The sequence below is a fragment of the Neofelis nebulosa genome, chromosome 2 (genome assembly GCF_028018385.1).
Source record: "Neofelis nebulosa isolate mNeoNeb1 chromosome 2, mNeoNeb1.pri, whole genome shotgun sequence".
In the NCBI taxonomy this organism is placed as follows: domain Eukaryota; kingdom Metazoa; phylum Chordata; class Mammalia; order Carnivora; family Felidae; genus Neofelis; species Neofelis nebulosa.
The window spans coordinates 104,029,875-104,053,750 of NC_080783.1; the positions used below are offsets into that span (position 1 = coordinate 104,029,875).

The following is a 23,876-nucleotide window of genomic DNA, read 5'->3' on the forward strand; positions in this document are numbered from 1 at the left end:
AATGATGAGTGTGGAAAGGCTCGGGGTTGGGAGGGCACAGAGGGGGGAGTAGTAGGCCGTGAGGTTGGAGAGGTGGAGCCTAGGGATGGCCGGGGGCTGGGGGGAGAAAGTGGGTTCTGGAGACATCATCTGAGCCCCTGAAGCAAGCTTTGTTCCTGGACACACCATTAGGTGAGCCGATAAATAATTGTTTTGCTTAAACTATTTTCAGTTGGAGTTTCCTTCACTGTGGGCAAGAGTCCTAATCATATAAGGGACAGAATATTTGAATTCCCTGGAAACACCTTCAGCTGGAGTTGCTATATGTAGTGCTCATGCCTTATTCATTCAGAATGAAGTATTTTTGTGTCATTATATTTTCCCCCTGGCCCTGCCTGGATCTGATTCCTTGGACTTGAATTGTATGTGTACTTTCAAAGCCATTATGTACAGTCAGTTGGGACTCACTTGGTTGGAAGTGATAGAAACGTAAGGTACACGAGCTCACACCACGAAGGGAGATTTATTGGGTGGACACCAGTGTGTGTCACTGACTCAGCGGACAAATGGAAAACCAAGCCAAGGAAGGGGCCGAGGATGCGGCTGGGACTCAGGAGCAGCGGGAACCAACCCCCCGAATGCTGCCAGGACTGTCCCAGTGTTTCCTCTCCGTGTTCAGGCTCCGTCTCTCTTGCTGCTTTCACTACTTGGCAAAAAACATAGCGGCCAATTTGCAAAAGTGAGCGGCCTGCAGACATGCTTTGTCTGCTCACAGTGCTTTTCAAAAGTGATTTAATTGTTAACATTGAAAAAGGGAGTTTCACATAAAATTCCAAATGTCCGACATCTCTTAAAGAAGCAGAAGTCTGACATCCCTAAATTCCAGCAACCAGCTGGCACTTCTCTTTGGAAGGGCAACACACTGTCTAAAGGACCACAGGGCTGCTACTCCTCTTACTTCTGCCCCGGGTGCTCCCTGCCCCAGACCCAGCTGCTTGGTTTTGTACCCAGACCCTGGCCTGGGTCAGGTGCCCTCCTTGGGATCAGTCAGTTTCTCCCAGGGGATAGGGCCACATACTGAGCTGACATGCCTTATCTCCCTCACCCCTTGTCCTGTAATAACCATGCAGATGGCAGAGGGGAGCAGTTTCTAGAAAAAGGGTGCTAGTCTGACAGTACCTGAAGTGATGTATTTGGAAAAAGTTGTATGTTATTTAGTGAATTTTTTTTAAACTCCTTTTTACCAATGTCCTTTTGCCCAAAGGGCCTGTTATTCTTACACGCTTAACACTTTAAGTGGTCCTCTGCTTTTTTATTTTGGAGGAGTGCTGGAGGACTTCATAGAGGCTCTCGTGACAATTCAGTCCTGTGAATGTGGCCATCAAAGCTAAGCATCTCACTTGGAATTTATGATGTAACATGGCTTATCTGTTTGTTTTTAATGGATGATTCAAGCTAGGATTGCAAAGGGTTGCTACAAACGTACTCCCAATCTTACAAACCTGATTTAGTAAAAAGTAAAAGTTAGGTATTGATAGAATTTGGTAAAGTATATACAAAAAAACTTATCCTGGTTTCTAAAGTTTCTGTTTTGTTATGAACTGTGAAAATCCAAGAATGCATTTTCAAATCAAAATCGCTTTTTTTGTTTCTTTCCATGTGTTTCGTTATTTGAAGTTAGCACGTCATTTTAAATCTTTATTATTTTGTCCTATCTGGTAAAATTCTATGAATTCCCAAGACAGACAGTCTTTTAAGAACTTTGTTTCTCGGGGCGCCTGGGTGGCTCAGTCGGTTAAGCGTCCGACTTCAGCTCAGGTCACGATCTCGCGGTCCGCGAGTTCGAGCCCCGCATCAGGCTCTGGGCTGATGGCTCAGAGCCTGGAGCCTGCTTCTGATTCTGTGTCTCCCTCTCTCTCTGCCCCTCCCCCATTAATGCTGTGTCTCTCTCTGTCTCAAAAATAAATAAAAACGTTAAAAAAAAAATTAAAAAAAAAAAAGAACTTTGTTTCTCATTTACTTAGGGCTCCCCTATTTCTGAAGACTTTAAAAGTGCAGAGTGAATATACGGAAATTATTGTGCTTGAATTTGAAGAATGACAGATCAGTAGAAGACACTAGTATGATCTGGGGACTCAGGGCAGGAAGGGAGGTGCTGTCAACACACACTGGCATACACGTGTGTACAGCCCCTCATTTTACTGGGTACAGCTGTTTACTAATTTGGCGTTAGATGCTAAGAAATAAGATTCCATGTCGATTTCAACACCAATGGAAATGGCATCTACTGGGTAGACCGTGTCATGGCGTTTTCCTTTTTCATGATTCAGCATTCACAATCCCTGCAGTCCATCTGTTTCCTGTGTTACTTCATATTTGAAAGCACTGTCTTTTGGGGGAGAGTTCTTCATGACCCTAATTTAGATCAGATTGTTTCTAATCTGGATTGTAACAGGAAGTGGTATGGATTTGCCCTGACACGTAATAGTACTCTGCTTGTTAAAATGCAGATTCTGATTCGTAAGTAATGTATGGAGGCACTGTAAGACCATGCAAATACTGTGTTCCTCATCCAGATCTCCCCTGTAGATTTAGCATCTATTAATGATTCTTGCCTGAACCAATCTTTACTATGATAGTTGATTTTCCATATGAATTGTTTGAATGTATATGAACTTTCATATGAAGTTGTTTCCATATAAATGTTGATTTTCCAACTCAGGTGCACCCTCTATAATGTGTCAGTCTGCTTTTGGTGTTCTCCTGGAAGCAAGAGTCCTCCCTCTTCCGTTGTTTATTTAATATTTATTATAGGTATGGATTCACGAATTCCTAATTTTTCAATGGTCTGTTTTCATTAGTGCCCTTAATTATTTTGGTGCTTAAATTGTCCCAGATTTAGGATTGTCCTCCTTTTTTGATTGTTATAGAGAGGATTAAAAACATGGATAATATTTTGGGAGACTCAGGTATTATGATTATGGCCTATTAGTAGTATCTAGGTTACCTTAAAGTTATACTAAAAAAGTGCTAAGTGCAATTCTTTGCATGTGGATAGTATTTGAGAGTTTCCCATGTGCTTTTGTGGACGTGTGCTACGTAGGACACTTGAGTTTTATGAGCAGGACTGAGTAAGCGTTCCTCTGCATTTTCAAATTGTCATTTGATTTTTTTTTGACATTCCCGTGATACAGACAAGGTGGCATTTTACTCTATCTACCAACTTATTTTCTCCTAGCCTCAGTTTAATAAAAGACTAATGATTATATTAGCCCGGAATATTAGTCTAGAAACTGCTCTTTTCCTCCTAACACACATTTGCGTGATTTATATATTGTGATCTGCTTTAAAAACTTCACTTCTCAAGTGAATGTGTTCTGGTCTTGAATTAATGCTGAGTGGTAGAGGGCCCTATCTCAAATTAATGTATCATAGAATATGACATAGAAAAAGCACTCCCTAACCCTTGCCTGCCTGCTTTTTTTTTTTTTTTTTTTTTTTTTTTTTGCCTTGCCTCATTTTTATGAATGATGCTTTTTTTAGTTTGGCATGTCTTGTTTTTCTGTATGGGAATGTGTGTGTGTGTGTTTAATTTTTTTTTTATGTTTATTTGTTTTTGAGAGAGAGAGAGAGAGAGCACAAGTTGGGGAGGGGCAAAGAGAAAGGGAGACACAGAATCTGAAGCAGGTTCCAGGCTCTAAGCAGTCAGCACAGAGCCCAATGTGGGGCTCGAACTTATGAACTGTGAGATCGTGACCTGAGCCGAAGTCGGATGCTTAACCGACTGAGCCACCCAAGGTGCCCCAGGGAATGTGTGTTTATTCTTACAGATTCAGTGCCTTACATGCTAACTTGGGCTGGAGGCCACACCCCACAATGGTTTCCCATTTTCTCCAGGGTACGTTTCTTAAGATAGCATCTTAGGTCCTTTTGTAGGTGCACATGGGTGTCTTTGGAGACTCCTCACCCTGTCACTTCCCCACTCCATACCTTATGCTTCAATATTATGTGGTACCTGGTACTAACTGTGACGTGTGATGCCTTTGTTCCTTTGCTTGTGCTCTGAGTTATGCTTGGAAAGCGCCCCTCAATCACCCCATCTGTTGAGTGAACTCTTACTCAGTTTTGAAGCCTTTCCCGATTCTTTTTTTCCAGAGTTCATTGTGCTTTCCATTATACTTTGCACCATCTTCATCACCGCATGTGGGAAATTATATTAACATACTTTAGTTGTATGTCTTTCCTTAGAGATTAAGTTTTCTAAGGGCAGAGGCCCGCAGCTTGGCACAAAGTAGCACTTAAAAGTTTTTTTCGCGCAAAAATGGATCTACTAACCGCAGAACTTTTCTGTTACTAGGTAGAGACGTAGTGAAGGGTGTTCATTGGTGTGTTTCTCAAGTGCCCTGTAAGAGACTTCTGGCCCAAAGGGAAAGACATGCCAGGACGTGGTGTTATGGACCCAAATTCCCCTCTTGGAAGATCAATGTTGTAGCTTCATGTACTGGCTATGAACCCATGAGTTTATTGAAGTGATCTAGGAGGATTGCAAACTGCTTAGAGAGAGTTCTGAAATTATCAGTGAAGGCAGCAGTGGGGCAAGGGGTGGGGGTGGATATGATTGCTTTGTAAAAAAATGGGTGTCTACACTGAAGTCAGGGACGAAGTGTCCTGATGTCTACAGCTTACATGGAAATGCAAGGAATAAGACGGATTGACGGGTAGGGAGAGAGACGCCAGTTGACGGGGTTTGTGGTAAAGCACATGGGGCAAAACACAAACTGGAGAATCTGGGTGGTGGGTATGTGGACTCACCCTGCGGTTCCTTTAACTTTCCTGAAAGTTTGAAACTTTTCATAACAAACTGTTGGGAAAAAGGATACTTGTATTATTTTTTAGAACACATTTATTGGCTGCACGTATCAATCACAAACATTAAATCTTCAACACACGCTTCCTAAGCCGTGCTGATTTGTTTTCTTCCTGGCATCTCTCTTCCTCTGTTTGTCTAGTTGGTGTCTTTAAATCCCAGGTCTTGTGTTGCTCCCTTTGGGAGAATTTCCCTGACTTTCCAGGGTGATTTATATGTCTCTCCTCAGTGTTCCCAGAGCACCCCTCGCATCTCACTTCTGCCGTGGAATTTGTTTTACCTGCGCTGTGATCTGTCTGAACCACTAGACTTGGAGTTTCTTGAGTCAATGACTCTGTTTCTGGAACACTTTTGGTAGAAGTGAAAACAAAAACAACAACAATTAGTAGACTAACAGTGGCTTAAACAAATATTATTTATTCCCAATGTCAGGGGTTTGCAGTTTCCGGGATCAGTTTGGTGCTGGGCACTTGGTTGGCCTGTATCCTGTCTTTCCCTTCATCGGGTGAAGTTGACCAACGCAGTCGTGTGGATTGGAAATATCCACCATGGTTATTTCAGTTTTTGAGCTTTGAGCACAGATACTCTGGCAAATATCTTTGGACCTATTGAATAGTTTTCAGCTCATTTATTATGGTTTCTTCTAGAGAGATTGACTTTGTGTTTTGAAAATAGCAGCTCAGAATTAGATAGATGTCTACATGGGTTTGAAAGCCTCCCCTACTCCAACCTGGAAAATTCTTTCTCCATTTTCTTACAACTGTAATAATTCACAGAAGCAAGGTTGCTTCGGAGCGATTGTGTGACACATGGATGGTCTGGAGGTCCCAGCCTCATGCTCCAGGATTTGCTTTCTGTGGAACACTGGTGGACCAGAAATTAGGCCAAAAGCGGTTTCACTTTGCTAAACTGAAGCCTTTAGGGGAGGCCCACGCCTTACCCCATTTATTCTATTTTAGTCACAATTCAAATGTGCTTAATTATCCAGTTAATTGCTTAGAACACTTATTAAAAGGCACATAATTAGAAAAGGAGTGGTGGAAAGAAGGCCTGGCATAGGCAATAAACTAACGGTCGGGGGGGTAGGGGGCAGCACAAGCAGACATGCGATCCTACTCCCAGCAGCCTTGATGGTCCTTAAATCATCAAGGAAGGATTTCATTATGTTCAGTCTTCTCTAAGAAGACAGATGGAGATAATACGTGAGCGGTAACATGCCAAACTACGTGACTATGATCTTAAATAGGTTTTAAATATAGGATTATATAGATTAGAATACTGGCAGGAAATCTACTGCTAATAAGCGAATATCTCTGGGTGGTGGAATCATAAGTGATTTTTTTTTTTTCTCTTTGAAAGATAGTTTAGATATTTCCTAAATTTTCTATTGAGCATTGAAAGGGTTTGGAGTGTGCCACCCCCAAATATGCCACTTTGACATAGGATTATTTCGAGCTGAAGACAGTTGAAAACAGACCAAAATAAAATTCTCTGCCTCCCCGCCGTGCCCCTACCAGGAAGGGCAGGGCTATTCTGAATCACCTGAGACAGCTCTAGGCTCCTACCAGCCCCGAGAGGGCACCAGAGGAACCTGCTTAGCACACTTTACTCACTAGCCCTTATCTCGTCTATCAACTTCCCTTAGATAGTGTTTGTCTTCCCACGCTTTGTTGCCCCTAGAAGTGCAAAGTCTTGTTTTTTGTTTGTTTCTTTATTTGTTTTGTTTTGTTTCGTTCGTCTTGCCACTTCTCTGAAATTTATTATTATTTTGTTAAGATGCGATGTAAGCTGAAGTTCTGACCACCCCCTTGAGTTACTCATCACTGAATTGTGTGTGTTTGTGAGATGTACACAGTAATAAGCTTCCATTTGTTTTTCTCTTGTTACTCTGTGTTTTGTCAGATCTGCAGGGCTCCAACCAATGAGCCAAAAATAGGTGGAGAAAAAAATCAATAGTTTTTTTTCCTCCTCCCCTGTGGTTTTATTATTCTTCGTTTTAAATACTTAAAATACGTTAGACGTTCAAAGGGGTTCTTATTCAACTCCTGGTCTTTTGATAATGTTGTTTTTCTAGCATTTTGATTTTGCCTTTGTTAAAAATGCTCAAATTATGCTTTTTATAATAGCTGTCTGAAAAGCCCTACTTGTTATGGATGTGAACTACCACGTATGGTGATTTTCTTAGGTGTTTAGTAGGTTGGAGCCGTGGGCTCCTATCTGTGGATTTTAGCTATGAGTATCCTGGTCTGTCTTACTGCATGTTGTGTCCCCAGAGAGGTTTTGTTTGTCACTCTGCCTTGTGTTCCAGCACTGCGACCAGACTCAGACTGCTTTTTATGTTAACTTCTTGGCTTTGGAGAAGTGCCATGGTCACAGATTTTCTGGGTACACTTCCATGCAGCTGGGGCTCAGTCAGATAAGCTTCTTTGTCATTGTCCCCTGTTGGTCAACAAATGTTTTTCTAGTACATCCTTTACCTGAAGGTGTGTTCCTCCAAGGGTCTTGGCTTCTCTGTTCTCAGTTGAGAAAAGGTGTCAGTTCTGACTCCCACGTGGCCTGGGCAGCTGGTCCCTCAGCCCTGTGTGTTTGCTAAATCCTAAGTTACTGTGAACAGCAGCTATTCAAGACTGCGGGAACAGCAGCTCTCAGGGCCCTGATGTTTTTCACCCTACCTTGGGGATTTCTTCCTTTCTTTTGAGCTTAGCTGTACATGTAAGAGAAGTTCTCAACGTTGGGTGTCCACTGTAATCACCTGAGAAGCTTCTAGAAGTCCCCATGCCAGGCTACATGCTGGGCCAATTCCATCAGACTCTCTGGGGTGGGACCCATGCATCAGGATGTTTTGTTTTTTTGTTTTTTTTAAATTTTTTTGATGTTTATTTATTTTTGAGAAAGAAAGACAGAAAACAAGTGGGGGAGGGACAGAAAGACGGGGAGGGACAGAGAGAGAGGGAGACACAGAATCTGAAGCAGGCTCCCGGCTCCGAGCTGTCAGCACAGAGCCCGATGCGGGGCTCGAACCCACAAACTGCAAGATCATGACCCGAGCCAAAGTCGGACACTCAACCGACTGAGCCCCCAGGCGCTGCATCAGAATGGTTTCAAGGCTCCCCAGGGGATTCCGTTGTGCAGCCAAGGATGGAAGCCACTGATTTAAACCAATGTTTTATTTATAAATCAACCAATGGATGATTTATGTGTGTACTGTGTGTATTAATTTATTGTTCTAGTGGGGATGTTGTCAAGTTCCTTTGTCAGCAGTAATGGAAATAGGAGCCTGCCATATTGGAATTGGAAAAATTTTTTTTTTAACGTTTATTTATTTTTGAAGCAGAGAGAGACAGAGCATGAATGGGGGAGGGGCAGAGAGAGAGGGAGACACAGGATCAGAAGCAGGCTCCAGGCTCTGAGCCATCAGCCCAGAGCCCAACGCGGGGCTCAAACTCGCGGACCGCGAGATCGTGACCTGAGCTGAAGTTGGACGCTCAACCGACTGAGCCACCCTGGCACCCCTGGAAAAAATTTTTAAACGTTAGGACGTTAATGGGGCGCCTGGGTGGCTCAGTCGGTTGGGCGTCAGACTTCGGCTCAGGTCGGGATCTCACGGTTCGTGAGTTCGAGCCCCGCGTGGTCTGACAGCTCAGAGCCTGGAACCTGCTTCAGATTCTGTGTCTCCCCCTCTCTCTGCTCCTCCCCCACTCATGCTCTGTCTTTCTCTCCTTCAAAAATAAATAAAAACATTAAAAAAGATTTTTTTTTTAAATGTTAGGATGTTCAAGTCTGCTGGAAAGGAAACCAACCTTTATTAAGCTCCTAGGGGGTGCCTGGCACTGTGCTTAGGTCTCTCATCCTCAGGAGAATCCTGCAAGGCAGGTGGTGTTTGGGTTTTGCGGCTTGGAGAACTCAAATAGTTCTAAGTCTCCCAGCTCACAAATGGCAGACCTCGGCTCAGGCCCAGGAGATGCCCCAGCCTGCGTCCTTTCCTTACTCTGTGGCATATGTGAACTAGGCTTTCTCATACGAATTGGTTAAAATAAAAATTGGTACTGGAGTTAAAGTAAATTCCATTTACTATTAAATTTACGTATGTGGAATACTTCATCTTCCCACAGTGCCTGGGATTCCCTCCTCTTTTCATCTCACATCTGAGGAGGTTAAACTGATTTTGATCAATGGTCATTATAGGGGAACTTAACTCATTTTATTAAAAAAAATTATTTTTATTTTTATTTTTTTTATTAAAAAAATTTTTTTTAACGTTTATTTGTTGAGAGACAGAGAGAGACAGAGCACGAGCAGGGGAGGGACAGAGAGAGAGAGAGAGAGGAGACACAGAATCTGAAGCAGGCTGCAGGCTCTGAGCTGTCAGCACAGAGCCTGATGTGGGGCTCGAACTCACGGACCGCAAGATCGTGACCTGAGCCGAAGTTGGCCGCTTAACCGACTGAGCCACCCAGGCGCCCCAAAACATTTTTTTTAAGTGTATTTATTTTGAAAGAGAGAGTATGTGTGCGTGTGCATGTGTGAGTGGGGGAGGGGCAGAGAGAGAGGGAGAGAGAATCCCAAGCAGGGCTCCACACTGTCAGCGCAGAGCCTGATGCAGGGCTCGAACCCATGAACCATGAGATCATGACCTGAGCTGAAATCAAGAGCCAGATGCAACCAGCTGAGCCACCCAGGGGCCCCCAGTTTAACTCATTTTGGTTCACCACTTTAAATACACTTGAAGGAAATAATTTCGTTCTCTTTCTTTTAGCTCCATCATGTGCCACAAAGGGGTACTTACTATAAATACTGCATTTACTGATCTCCTTCCAGAGTACCTCTGTGGCCCGCGTTGGGGGCTTTGGGAGTGTGTGTATCGGGAGGCAGAGGCACAAGGGGAAGTGAGCAGTGAGAATAAAGCGGGCGAAATTGAGGTCCCTGAGTGCTGTCTGTGGCACCAGATGACTTGGGGGGAGATCTGAAGGGTGGGACTCAGAGCTCTCTCTCTGGTCTCTCCACTTCAGAGAAGCGCCTTTGAGGATTTTTAGTGTCCGGTGTCCTCCCCACACTCCCCAGTGATCCAGGCACTGGGTGCCATTTTTTTCCTCTCTGTCTTACTTTCTCTCTGGCTCTGCTATGGTAAATGACCTCTGGGGTTGTTGGAGGGATTGTTTCATCTCTGCCCGGCACCTAGAAGCTTTGCTTCTCTGTTGGAATGTCTGGGTTAGGCTTTCCTGGCGCACACGGACTGCATTTTCTTTCAGTTGGGTAGACATCAAACTGCCTCTAAGTCTTTGTCTTGTTCCTTGGCAGCTCTTCAACTGGGTCCTCTGGTCGTGTGTCGCGACCTTAGACAACCAGCGGGATGGCCGCAAACAAGAGTAAGAGCCAGAGCTCCCTGGCCCTTCACAAGGTGATCATGGTCGGCAGTGGAGGGGTTGGCAAGTCGGCCCTGACGCTTCAGTTCATGTACGATGAGGTAAGACATGCCGGGCGCAGACGCCTTTCTTCATCGAGTCTGCTGTCATAGTGTCCCTCCTCCAGCTGTGTTCATGTGTTCAGTGCCCCACGTGCACGGAGGATCGTGGGGCAAATCTGTGTTAACATGGTTTCCGAGTAGCTTTATAGGCGGTCTAACGAGCATGAGATCTGGGCTGCTGATTTTTGGTAAGTAATTTCAACTCTGGCGGGGATGTGAGGGGTCCCTGCTTTGCGTGACTTCCGGTGTTATCCTTTGAGCTTGCTTTCTGACAGGAGCAAGGGAAGAGGAGGGGACTCTTATACTCTTATACCGTTCTGAAGAACAGGTCAGATTTAGCTTTGTGACAGTCACTTTCAGCAGGTAGTGAAAGGGAGAGCTAAGCTGTCATAAGACAATCTTTTCTCTAGTGATGGGCATCAGGTCCTCTCTAGTTCTGCCATGCAGCAAAGTAAGGCTCACACCATCCTTGCCCCACATTTATGTCACTTAATGTGGATAATGGAACTGGGACTGAGTCCAATGTGACAACACCGTTTTGATTCCCGTGGCAACAAATGTCCCTGCCTGATGGCCGTCGGTTGGTACCATGGGCAGAGTGTTCTGACCAGCGCTCACGTCACGTTCCCATGGGTGTGTGCTTTACAGGATTTCCAAAAGGAAGATACCTGTCACCACAGTCGGTGAAGATCATTATCTGATCTTCACTAGACTTGCCCTCTGTCCAACTTATGTTGGGTGGTGTTGGAATGGCAATGGCCATTTTTGGGATCTAGCTGAGGGAAGTTGGGTTAAGGATATATTTAGCTGGGAATTAGTGTCTATTTATGTGGTTTGGAGTCACTTGGGCATGTGGTTAAGTTATTACTAGCCATTTCGCTGTAGGGATGGCTTCCCGGAATATTCCCACCACCCACTCTGCTGACTCACCTGGCACTGTGATGTGAGGTGCAGGGCCAGGAGGTTATCGTGGTGTGAGTGTGGTCCTGTGGCACCTGGTTCTGGAAGTGTGTGGGCTGTGGAGTTCTCGAGAAACAAGTGTCGAGACGTGGAGCTAGAAACTGGTTGGGAAAGTTCTTCCAGATCTTATAGTCTCTTCCAGGGAAGTTTAAGAGACGTTTCTTAAATTTGACAATAGTCCTAAAACTTCTGTTACTAGTAGTGTCACGTCATTGTGAAGCTGAAGAAAATCCTTCTAAACTTTCAATAAAAGAGAAACTTGGACCAATTATGCTAGAGGATAAGACTAAATTGTTTTTCATCCTCTATAGGAAATATTACACAATCGTTGGCCTGTATGACGAGATAATCAAAGAGGATGCAGTGAACAAACAAACCAGTTAAGAAGGTATTCTAGAGTTATGCCAGGCAGTTAATTAATAAAAAATATGTTATTTTGCTGGATTTTGTGATATAAGTGGTATTTGTATTGGTTTTCTATTGCCATATAACAAATTACTAGAAATTTAGCAGCTTGAAACAACACATGTTGGTTATCTACAGTTTCCAGGGCTTGGGAGTCTGGCGTGGCTTAGCTGGCTGCTCTGCCCGGGGTCCCACAAGGCTGCAGTCAGAGTTGGCTGGGGCCGTGAGCCTGGCTGACGCTCGGGTCCTCTTCCAAGCTCTGGGTGCTGGCAGAGTTCGGTTTCATGCAGACGTAGGGTGGAGGGCCACAGGTCCTTGCCACCAGGCCCTTTCCATAGTGGTTCCTTTCGTGGCACCTTGCTTCTTCAAGGCAGTAGGAGAGCGTCTCTGGTTAGCTAAGATGGATTCTTATATAAGGAAACGTAATCATGGGGTGATCTCACGATCTTTCCCATATTCTGTTGGTGAGAAGTCAATCACAGAGTCCTCTGTATTTAAAAGGAGAGTATCATACCAAGGGCATGACTCACTGAGGGTCACCTGAGGGTATATTTGCCACAGTATTGGTCTTTTTATTTTTATTTTTTAAATGTTTATTTATTTTTGAGAGAGAGAGAGAGACAGAGAGACAGAGAGAGACAGAGCATGAGCGGGGGAGGGGCAGAGAGAGGGAGACACAGAATCCGAAACAGGCTCCAGGCTCTGAGCTATCAGCACAGAGCCCGACGCGGGGCTCGAACTCACGGACCGCAAGATCGTGACCTGAGCCGAAGTCGGCCGCTCAACCGATTGAGCCACCCAGGCGCCCCAATGTCTGGAGATACTTTTGAGTGTCACAACTGGAGGGCAGTTACTACTAGCACCTAGTAGGTAGGGGCCAGCGATGGTGCTAAACACCCTACAGCACACAGGAGAGACCTCACAACCAAGAGTTATCCATCCCAAATAGTCTTGTCAGTAGCACAGCTGCTGACGCTGCGGGACACGAACTAGTAGGAGAGTCGAATCTGGATTTTCATTTTTATTATGTAGGTTTGTATGTGTGCATATGGTTAAGTGGGGGTAGGGGGTGGGGAAGATGCACACAGAAGAGTTTTGTCCCTTCTTCCTCGTATCTTCAGAGAAACAAGGGAAAACTAGGCTTGATCTTAGTCTATTTTTTCATGGGCAAACATAGTTGAGGACTGGAGAGCAGCAGTTGTTGAAGAAATGGTAAAATGAGGGGCGCCTGGGTGGCGCAGTCGGTTAGGTGTCCGACTTCAGCCAGGTCACGATCTCGCGGTCCGTGAGTTCGAGCCCCGCGTCAGGCTCTGGGCTGATGGCTCAGAGTCTGGAGCCTGTTTCCGATTCTGTGTCTCCCTCTCTCTCTGTCCCTCCCCTGTTCATGCTCTGTCTCTCTCTCTCCCAAAAATAAAATAAAAAACGTTGGAAAAAAAAAAATTTAAAAAAAAGAAATGGTAAAATGAGAGCAAGGAAAGAATAGAGATGGATTAATGTACGTTTGGAGAAGTCTTTCATTGATTTCTAAAGCAACGCTGTCCAGTAGGACCTTCTGCCACGATGAAAACGTTCTGTATCTGTACTGTCTGCACATGTGACTAGAGTTCCAGCAAATGTGGCTAGTGGCTACTATATTGGACAGGAGAGTTCCAGAATCATAGTCTTGGAGCTTGAAGAGATCTTAGAGATCTTAGCAGCGATTCCCAAACTTAGCTGATCATCTTCTGAATAACATTTCTAGAGTTGAAAATGGGGACTCTCATTTTATGCGCAGCTCTCCCGGCAGTCTGATGTATGGCCAAGTGTGGTGATTCCTGCCTGAGAGATCACCTGGTCAAGCCTGATTTCACAGAAAAGGGAACAGGCCTGTGCTCCGGGATGCCAGTTACCTAAAGTCTACCCACATCCCACATTCTTTATTCTTGGTCCAGGGCTTTACCTCAAGTTAAAAAAAAAAAAAAAAGAGCTTATATGGTGAAATTGCTATGAGGGTTGGATTATGCGAGGGGCAGTGGTCCCAGAAGTTTTTATTTTTGGCTAAGGTCTGACTTTGAGAAAAACTGGAGGGAGATCTTAATCTTTTTATCCTTGACCTAACATACTTGAAGACTTCTAAAGCTACGGACCATGTGAGGTTGGTGACCGGGGACTTTGACAGCAACCACGGCAGACTGTCAGTGGCTGGCTAAGGCAGTTTAGACACAGATCCCTGGGGAATCTGTGTGTCTTAGGCATCTGAAACTGAATCACACACCGCCCCCCAAGGCCAGGAGTGTGGATCGTCTTAACAGATACCAAGACTTCAGGACTTTCTGTTTCTAATGGAAAAGTGGAAAATCAAGATTGTAGTCTATGTTCTAATAATCTGTACACTTTTCACTGACACAGAGGTATGCAGTCGTTATGAGGACACTCAGACATCCCGTGTCCAGCGAGTCTATGGACCTTTTTAACCTTGAAAGCTCAGAAATACGCACTTGAAATGCTTCATGGTGGTATTTAGAAATTTGCACTGGTGCTTAGGTTTTTGGGGTCATGGATTTGTCTCTTTGGAAAGGAGTTAATAGGACACTGTTGTGAAACAGGTCAATTTTCACATTTTGTCTAGTTGAAGATAACTGCTAGTACAAATGTAAGAACCTAATACTAAAAATCTTGTCGTTTTTTTATTTTGGGGGCTTAAAATCAGTACAAGGCTTTTTTTAAGGGTGTTCTTCAAAGGGCCCACTAAGTTCACACTGATAATCTCAATTCTTTTTAAATGTTTTATTTATTTTTGAGAGAGAAAGAGAGAGAGAATGAGCAGGGAAGGGGCAGAGAGAGAGGGAGACAGAGGATCCGAAGCTGGCTCACTGCTGACAGCAGAGAGCCCAATGTGGGGCTCGAACCCACGAACTGTGAGATTGTTACCTGAGCCAAAGTTGGACACTTAACCGACTGAGCCACCCAGGTGCCCCTCAATTCAATTTTTAAATTTTTAAAAATTTAAATTGGTTTCTTAAGATATAATTCATACACCATGGTATTCATCCTTTTGAAGTGTACAATTCAATCATTTTTTTTTTAGCATGTTCACACAGGCATGCAACCATCACTATTATATAATGTTAGAACAATTTTCTCCCTCCACAAAAGAGAAGAAAACACCCTAATATCAGCAGTCTTTCCTCATTTCTGCCTCCCCTTCTTCCACTTCGGGTTCTTGGCAACCATTTTGTTTTTATGGATTTACCTGTTCTGGACATTTCAAATAAATGGAATCGTACATTATGTGATCGTGATATCAGGCTTCTTTCACGTTGTATCAGGCTTTCTTTCAATGTCTTGAAAGCTCATCCATGTTGTAACCTGCATCAGGTTTTTTCACGGAATAATATTCCATTGTCTGGATATGCTGTGTTTTGTTTATCCGTTCATCAAGTGATGGACTTTTGGATTGTTTCTACTTTTTTGCTATTTTGAATAATGTTGCTGTGAACACATGTGCATAAATTTTTGTGTAGACTTATGTCTTAAATTCTCTTGCGTAAATATACCGAGGCATGAAACTTGCCAGGTCATATGGTAACTCTATGTATAACTTTTTGAGAAGTGCAAAACTTTTTTCCATAGCACCTGTACCATCTTATAACCCCACAAGCAATGTGTGAGGGTTCCGATTTCTCTGTATCCTTGCCAATGCTTGTTATTGTCTCTTTTTGATTATACATCCTGGTGAGTATGAAGCAGTGTCTCACTGTGGTTCTGACTGGCAGTTCCCTAGTGACTGATGATGTTGCGCCTTGTTTCACGTGCCTGTTGGCCACCTGTGTATCTTCTTTGGAGAAATGTTCCTTCAGGTCTTTTGTCTTTTTTTTTTTTAATTTTTTTCAAAATGTTTATTATTTGAGAGAGAAAGAGAGAGACAGAGAGCAAGCAGGGACAGAGAGAGAGGGAGACACAGAATCCAGAGCAGGCTCCAGGCTCCGAGCTGCCAGCACAGAGCCTGACGTGGGGCTCGAACCCACAGACGGCGAGATCATGACTTGAGCTGAAGTCGGCCTCTTAACCGACTGAGCCAGGCAGGCGCCCCTCTCTTGTCTATTTTTAAATTGGGTTGTCTTTTTATTGTTGAACTTTAAGAGTGTTTTGTGTATTCTGAATATAAGTCTCCTATTAGATATATGATTTACAAATATTTTCTCTCATTTTATGGGTTATCTTTTCACTTTCTTGATGATGTCCTTCGAAGCATGAAAGTTTTACATTTTGATGAAGTTCAGTTTGTCTACTTTTTCTTTTGTTGCCTGTGCTTTTGATGTCCTATCTAAGAATGCATTGCCATATCCAAGGTCATAAAGATTTACACCTGTTTACTTCTTAGAGTTTATAGTTTCAGTTTTTACAATTTGGTCTCGATCCATTTTGAGTTAATTTTTGTGTGTGATATGAAGTAGGGGTCCCACTTCATTCTTTCGCATCTAGATATCTGCTTAAACCAGCACCAATTCTTTTTTTTTAATTTTTAAAAAATGTTTTATTACTTATTTTTGAAAGTGAGAGAGACAGAGCACAAGCAGGGGAGGGGCAGAAAGAGAGGGAGACACGGAATCTGAAGCAGGCTCCAGGTTCCGAGCTGTCAGCACAGAGCCTGACACAGGGCTTGAACCCACGAACCGTGAGATGGTGACCCGAGCCGAAGTTGGCTGCTTAACCAACTGAGCCACCCAGTCCACCCGCACCAATTCTATTTTAATGGTTCATTGCTGACATTAATTTAGTTTTTTTCCTGAATATCTGTACTTCTGACATCATTAAAATAATTACTTATTTGATGTATACCACGATATAAAGAAAATAGCTTTGAATTACTAATATCATTATTACTCAATAATACAAGCCAAGAGAAGTTTAGCAGTTTTTGAAACTTTTTGTCCTTTGTCTCTTTTACTGGGATGCATGCTATCAAAATATTCTGTACTAAAGTCTCTTGAATTAGTTCTCTGTGTGGCTCTATTACCAATTTAACATTCATTCAGGTTCATTTGCTTCTGTTTTCTGTTTCACAGCTTTTAAATTTGTTTTGTTTGTCTTTTCAGGGAATCTCTTTGGCAAATACGTGCATAAATACATACATACATATGCATATATGTGCCTATTAAGATACACACACACACATACATATATATATACATACACACAAAAACAGCTATACATACTCATACACGCCTATCTTATTCTTTATTCTCCTTCGTTTCCTTATGCAAAAGGTAGACTGTTATCTTCCGGAGATCGCTGTGTATCTGTACATGGTTCTCTTTGTCGTTTTTTTATAGCTGCGTAGTATTCCGTTGATGGGTGCCTGTTGTTGGGCGTTTGGGTGGTTATTGACCATTTGCTGTTACACACAGTGCCACAGTGATCACCTTGTGTGTTGCTGTAGATTAGATTCCTAGAAGCAGGGTGGCTGGGAGATGGACGCTTCTCCACTGCTGTTAGATGTTGCCGTGTTCATCCCCGTAAAGGCTGTGCTGTTCTCTACTCCCACCAGCCATGTGCAAGAGGGCCTTTTCCCCAGAGTATGTTGTCCGACGTTGGGTTTTTTGCCAGTCTGGTAGGTGAAAAACGGTATCTCTGTGTTGTCAATAATTTCCATTCTCTATATTAGTGAGGATGAACATCTTTTTGTATGATTAGCATCATAGGTATGTATTTTTCTGTCAATTGTTTATGTCTGTTGCCACTTTTCCCCGTTGGATTATTGATGTTTTTTTCTCCCTGTTTCTAGGAACTGTTTAAATATAGCTCTTTGTGATATGGGTTCAAATACTTTTTCCCTGTTTGTCATTTGTCTTTTTTTAAATAGTGTGTTGTGCCATATGGAAGTTTAAAAAAAATTTTATGTAGTCTAATTTATCAATTTTTTCTTACATGGCTTCTGGATTTTGAGTCATAGTTAAAAAGGCCTTCCCTACTTCAAGGTAATAAAAGGATTTCACCCATGTTTTCTTCTGATACTTGATGGGCTTTTTTTTTATATTTAATTTTTGACCCATTTGAAGTTTATCATGTTGCCTGTTTAATCCCCTTAGTCCCTCTTGTCAAATCACTTTTCAGATGAGTTTTATACTTCTGTTGATTGTGTGTAAGAGCTTCTGTTTCTCACCCTTGCCAGTGTTTATAATTTTATACTGTGAATAATATCACCAAGTGTTCTTTCTGCCCTATGCTTGGTCTCCTCATCTACAAAATGGGAAGAATATTGGCTCTTGTCTACCCCCAAAACCAAGAGCACACTGTACATAGTGTATGTGAGCCAATTTGACAATACATTATATTAAAACCATGAAAACAAAAATAAAAACAAAAAGCAGTAGAACCGAGAGCAATACAGAAGTGTTAAAGAAGGAGTTATTTTTTTATAGTGCCTTAAACATAGTGTGATAATTGTGAACACTCAATAAATATTCAGTTGATTATAGGCCAGGTGCCCATATATTGGAATTTATTTCTTTGGCAAATTTTCTTTCCCTTAATATGTTGTTAATTACTGATAATGTTGTTTATTCCCGCAGTTTGTAGAAGACTATGAACCTACCAAAGCTGACAGTTACAGAAAGAAAGTGGTTCTTGATGGAGAAGAAGTCCAGATAGATATTCTGGACACGGCTGGACAAGAGGACTATGCAGCCATTCGAGACAACTACTTTCGCAGTGGGGAAGGTTTTCTCCTCGTGTTCTCGATCACAGAACATGAATCATTTACAGCAACTGCCGAATTCAGGTATGTGTGAAACGAAAGAGACTCCAGCCTCCAGGAGACTTTCTGCCTGTCTTTCTCACGTGGTCAGCTTGGCAGGAATCTGGGGCTGAGCATAATAACAGAGGGTTGGGCTTGTTATTAAGAATTCCGCTAACGGATTTTCTGGGGCTTTTTGAATCTTGGCACATGAGAGCCCCCCATTTGTTATCACCTCTTTGGGCTTCCCCATTTTTATAATTTTTGGATGTAAATTACCTTACGAATCTTCAGAGGTGGCTCAGTTGATTAAGCGTCGGACTCTTGATGTCAGCTTGGGTCATGATCTCATGGTTTGTGAGGTGCCCAGCGTTGGGCTCTGCACTGACAGCGTGGAGCCTGCTTGGGATTCTCTCTCTCCCTTTCTCTCTGTCCCTCCCCCACTAATGTGTGCACATGCGTGCTCTCTCTCAAAATAAATAAACATTAAAGAAAAAAAAGGAATCTTAAGAGGACGAAGCCATTCCATACACTCAAGAACTTCTAATTTTGTTTTCATATAAATCCTAAGAGACAGTGATCGATGGGTTAACTATCTTTATCCTTTTTATAATTTTGCTGGAAAAGTCATCATTTTGATCTGTTTTGAGGTTGATGAAACATTGTCAGGAGAGTGAAAGATGTCAGTTAGAGTGACCGTTTGTGGCACCTGTAGGACTTTTAACATAGGTGAGTGAAAAGAGCCCAGCTTTAGAATCAGGCAGACCTGGGTTTGAATCCTTGCCCTGCCACCTAGCAGTTTGGGGACCCTGTGCAGGTTTACTTGGCATTGGAGATTCTGTTTCTCTGTCTGAAAGTGTACTTGTTACTTGATGAGATGAAATGAAATGATGCTTTAGGCTGTACACGTGTAAGGGCAGGAGCCATGGCCATCCTGTACCGCGCTGTGTCCCCAGGCCCTCTCACAGCATGGGCACATGGTGCTTACACAGTGAGTAGAATGTGAACCGCTGTTACTCATTTTAAGTGCAGTGGTTAAAGATACCTGAAGTTCATTGTTACCAAGAAATCGTGAGCTTTTAGGCATAATTCTTAGAGGAATTCCGATGGGGATGGCATCTTTCTCTTTACCCTACACGCTTGTTTTGTTTCTCTTATCTACTCCCCTTATAAACATATCTGTCCAGATGACTTTTGATTTTAAGAAGCAAATCTAGAGTCTAACAGGGAACTAAAAAGGGAAGAAAATCCATAATTTTTTTTCCCATTCTTTAGCAAGTTCTGGTCAGAAGTTAAGGGGTCAGCCAAAGGTGAAAATGAGGAAACTAAATTTCCCCCCACAAGATTTGGAAGGAAGCATCAGTGAGCCAGGGGGCCCTCAAGGGGTGAACCCAGGTGAACACAGTGGTCGTCACTTGCTGGGCTTCATAGTGTCAAGTCTTCAAAGGTGGCACATCTAAATTCTCTGGTACTATAGTACGTGCATGGTGGCGATCAGTTAAATGACCAGGACTCTTAGGAGAAGTCCTATGAGTTTTCAGACTTTCCCGACATGCCTAGGGTTTTCTCTATGTGGGTACAGTCGATGTATTCATAATTGTGAGTGCATCCTTGATAAAACAGGACGGATGCACACACTTCCTTATTATCTTGAATGTCCGAGCCTTTTGATTTCCCATTACCCCATGACTCGCCAAGAAAGGACGTGGTGGGCAGAGGGAGAGTCACATCCAGAGGAGACATGGTGCCAGCCTCGTCCAGTCGCCCCGCACCACGCACACAGAGCCATGTGTTCTCAGGGATTTGGAGCAGTCTCATCTCGTCTTGGGAGGTGGGTTTCGGTCATTATGTGAGAACAGAGGTCCTTAGGAGAAAAAGGACAGATGACTACCTAAAAGAAAAAGGGAGGGCAGGTTAGCTCTTCTGACTTGAGCTCCGGACATTCAGAGAAAAGTCACGAGGCTGTCCAGGTTTCTCACGGCATCAGAAATGGAAAATGGAAGTAGGGCATCTGAGTCTTTGTGGTTAAACTCCTTTATGCCTGTTAACAGATTTCAAACATAGCATTTCTGTATTTATGGAAAGGTCCCAACATAAAACAAAATGTTAACATGCTCCATCTTCCTTGAAATTTGCCCTGGACAATATTCAATAATCTCGAAAACTAGGTTTTTTTTTTATAAGAGACCAGAATCAGTACTTCTATTTTTGCATGAATATGTTTATTAATGAGGTCATTTTACAAACCTCTGCATGACTAATGAGCCAGAGAGCTATCAGTTTTTCTTGTCATAATTTGTGCTGATCACGTAACTTCTAAATGTAGCATGTTCTATGACCCCTGTTGAAATGTAGGCTATAGCAAAGCTACTTAGAGGCAATTTATAAGCATCTCCTTATCTTCTTTTTCGTTTTTCTTAGAATATTTGATATCTGATACTTAAATTGACTCTAATGGAAAAATTTTTTTAAGTTTTCCTTATTCTGAAACGTTACCCTATATCATAGAGAAATCAATACAGATCCCCACAAAATACACTTTTGAGGTGGTCTATTTTGGGAATATATTGGAATGTGAAAGTAGAAATGTCTTCACTGGACCAAAATACTGGAAATGAAATATTTATTTTTTTAATATTTGGTATTGATTAGTAATTTAGGTAGCTGATAGCTTTAGGAGAGGTAAAATTTAAGGTGTTACAGTTAATGTTTTTTTTTTTTTTTTAAGGAGATGTTTTTGAAGTACTTTTCCATAGATATTGGATTCTTTCCTTTTTTTTTTTTTATTTACTTTGTAGTAGAAAAATGACACACAATAAAACATGATTACTGCCTAACTTAACTGACCTCATTCCATTGCTTGTAACATTTACTATATCTAAATGGAAACTGTGGCGGGGAGAGGTGCGGAGAGTCCGGCAGGGGGCAGGTGCATATACGCATACAGATGAAATCGAAACAGAAGTTTCACAAAACATACTTCATGTCATACTTGAGATCCCCTCTGATGTTTCTGCCCTGGTCTATGGTGCTCTGTTTCACTGAGGGGAAAAAACGTTACTGGTTGTGACCCATTAAACTGATTTCACGATCTAATAGACTGCCACCTTCCGTATGAAAAACACTGATTTCACAGCTGTTAGTGTCACAAAGAAATCATACCATGTTTTCAGGAGAATTATTACGCATTTTATGTATGAAGATACTTCTTTTAATATTTAATTAATTAATTAATTAATTAGAGAGACAGAGAGCAAGGGAGGGCCAGAGAGAGAGGGGGAGAGAAAGAATCCCAAGCAGGCTCCATGCTGCCAGCTCAGAGCCTGATGCGGGGCTCGAACTCATGAACCGTGAGATCTTGACCTGAGACGAAATCAAGGGTTGGATGCTTAACCGACCGAGCCACCCAGGCGCCCCTGAAGATACTTCTTTTAGCTTGTTTTTATCCCAGAGTTCCTAAGTTGTTCTTTTTGTTAAGAAGTTTTGGTGCCTAAGCATCAGTTGGGGACCCTGTTGAAATGCAGAATCCTGGGCTCCTATTCAGACATTCCTTCTGTGGGCCTCCTGTTGGGCCCAGAAACCCGTGTTTGTGACGAGCACCCCAGGTCCTCCTGATGTAGGCAAACTGAGAACCAGGCTTTGAAACCACTTGTCTTGTTTGTGACAGGATCTAGGGAATGCTGCCTTGGGACACGTCCGAGCATAACAATTTTTTCTGCTGTAGGAAAGCCGTTCATTTTAGATGCATCAGTGACATTGAGTTCTCATTCTAGCTTTCTTAGCTGCTTTATTTTGATGCAATGCCTTAGGGAACAGATCCTCCGCGTTAAGGCCGAAGAAGATAAAATCCCATTGCTGGTCGTGGGAAACAAGTCCGACCTAGAGGAGCGGAGGCAGGTGCCTGTCGAGGAGGCCAGGACGAACGCGGAGGAGTGGGGTGTGCAGTACGTGGAGACATCGGCTAAAACGCGGGCCAACGTGGACAAGGTAGGTGTGCGCTCTTTGTGTGTTTCTTGGGAAACTGCAGCACGTAGACGTCTCATCTGTTTGGTTTTGAGGGAACCATTTGTGGAAAGTAGGGGAGAACTGACTTTTCCAGATGTCTCAGCCAGTACAGTGAGAAGCCCTGGGAGGGTTTGACCGTGGATTTAAAAGAGTCCAGAGCAGAGTCCCCTCACTTTGTCTTGAGCCTTTGTTAGAGCATGCTTAAGGTTGGCCCCTGGAAGTATGGCCCCGGGGTCAGTGAAGGCAGTGCTGGAAGGACGGCCACAGTAGCACCTCTGTGCTCTCATCTGCTGCGGCCTGTTGTTCTCCGGGAGCCAAGTCCATCAGCGGGTTCTTAGGGGCTTCCCCAGGGAAACATGTTGTACCTTGATTTTGTTGTCAGTGACTTATCGGTTAGATTTATTCTTTTCCCCTTACTGTCCACCGGCAGAGCCAATGTGTTCTGTGTTTATAACTTAGTCTCCAAATACTGTTTGCTCTCAGGAATCAACTCTCCCATCCCCTCCCCTTCCCTTTCCCCTTTCCCTTCCCCTTCCCCTTCCCTTCTCTTCTCTCTCTTAGCGATGCCCAGTGTACTTTCTCATTCAAATCTGACGCTGGTGAAAGGGGGACCTTGACAATGCTGAAAATCTTTTTTTTTTTTTTAATAATTTTTTAAAGTTTATTTACTTATTTTGAGAGAGACAGAGACAGCACAAGTGGGGGAAGGGCAGAGGGAGAGGGCGAGAGAAACCCAAGCAGGCTCCGTGCTGTCAGCTTAGGGCCTGATGTGGGGCTCGAACTCACAAAACGTGAGATCATGACCTGAGCTGAAACCGAGAGTCAGACGCTAATCAACTGAGCCACCCAGGCGCCCCGACGATGCTGAACATTGACAGTTGGAAAATCCACCTACTAGTGATCACTATTGTTAGGTTTGGGTTTTTTTTCTAAAGAACTAAGGTTCGGAGCGGTTGCCACACAGTTAAAGTGAACAGCCTTATAGATGAGGCTTTCCCTTCTGCCTTCACCTTGTTTGTTAGCTCCTACTTCATGATCTGTGCTCTTGTAACATCTAAACCCGCCTCATTTTGGCAGCCGAGCAGTGGATATGTCTGCTTTGTATTATGCGGCGTCAGCATCTGAAGCCCCCAGATTGCATCTCATGTTGCTCCTTCTTATGGGGAAATAATTCTCCTTTACTTCTTACCTGAGAGGGACAGATTTGTGACCAAGCTTTACTTTAGCTTGAAATGAGTCTAGAAGAACATTGGTGTTTAGGATGTTGGTATTAAAAGGGGCTCCCTTTATTTTTTAAACAATTTTTATTTATTGTTCAAGTATAATCGACATGCAATGTTACCTTCACTTCAGGCGCACAACAAATTGATTTAACAATTGTGTATATTACTCAGTGCTCACTGTGGTAGATGTAATCATGGTCTGTCACTGTACAATGTTATTACAGTGTTACTGACTATATTCCCTAGGCTGTACTT

General features: G+C 43.1%; 1 protein-coding gene across 2 annotated transcripts in view; it reads left to right on the forward strand.

Moving 5' to 3' along the window:
* RALB (RAS like proto-oncogene B) overlaps nt 1-23,876 on the forward strand; it is a 44,332-nt gene that overhangs the window by 13,771 nt on the left and 6,685 nt on the right. For both annotated transcript variants that reach the window (XM_058715536.1, XM_058715535.1), the window contains 3 exons: nt 10,145-10,310; nt 18,230-18,438; nt 22,203-22,380. In XM_058715536.1, the coding sequence (XP_058571519.1) occupies nt 10,197-10,310; nt 18,230-18,438; nt 22,203-22,380 (501 nt within the window). In that variant the 5' untranslated portion in view covers nt 10,145-10,196. The remainder of the gene's footprint in view (nt 1-10,144; nt 10,311-18,229; nt 18,439-22,202; nt 22,381-23,876) is intronic.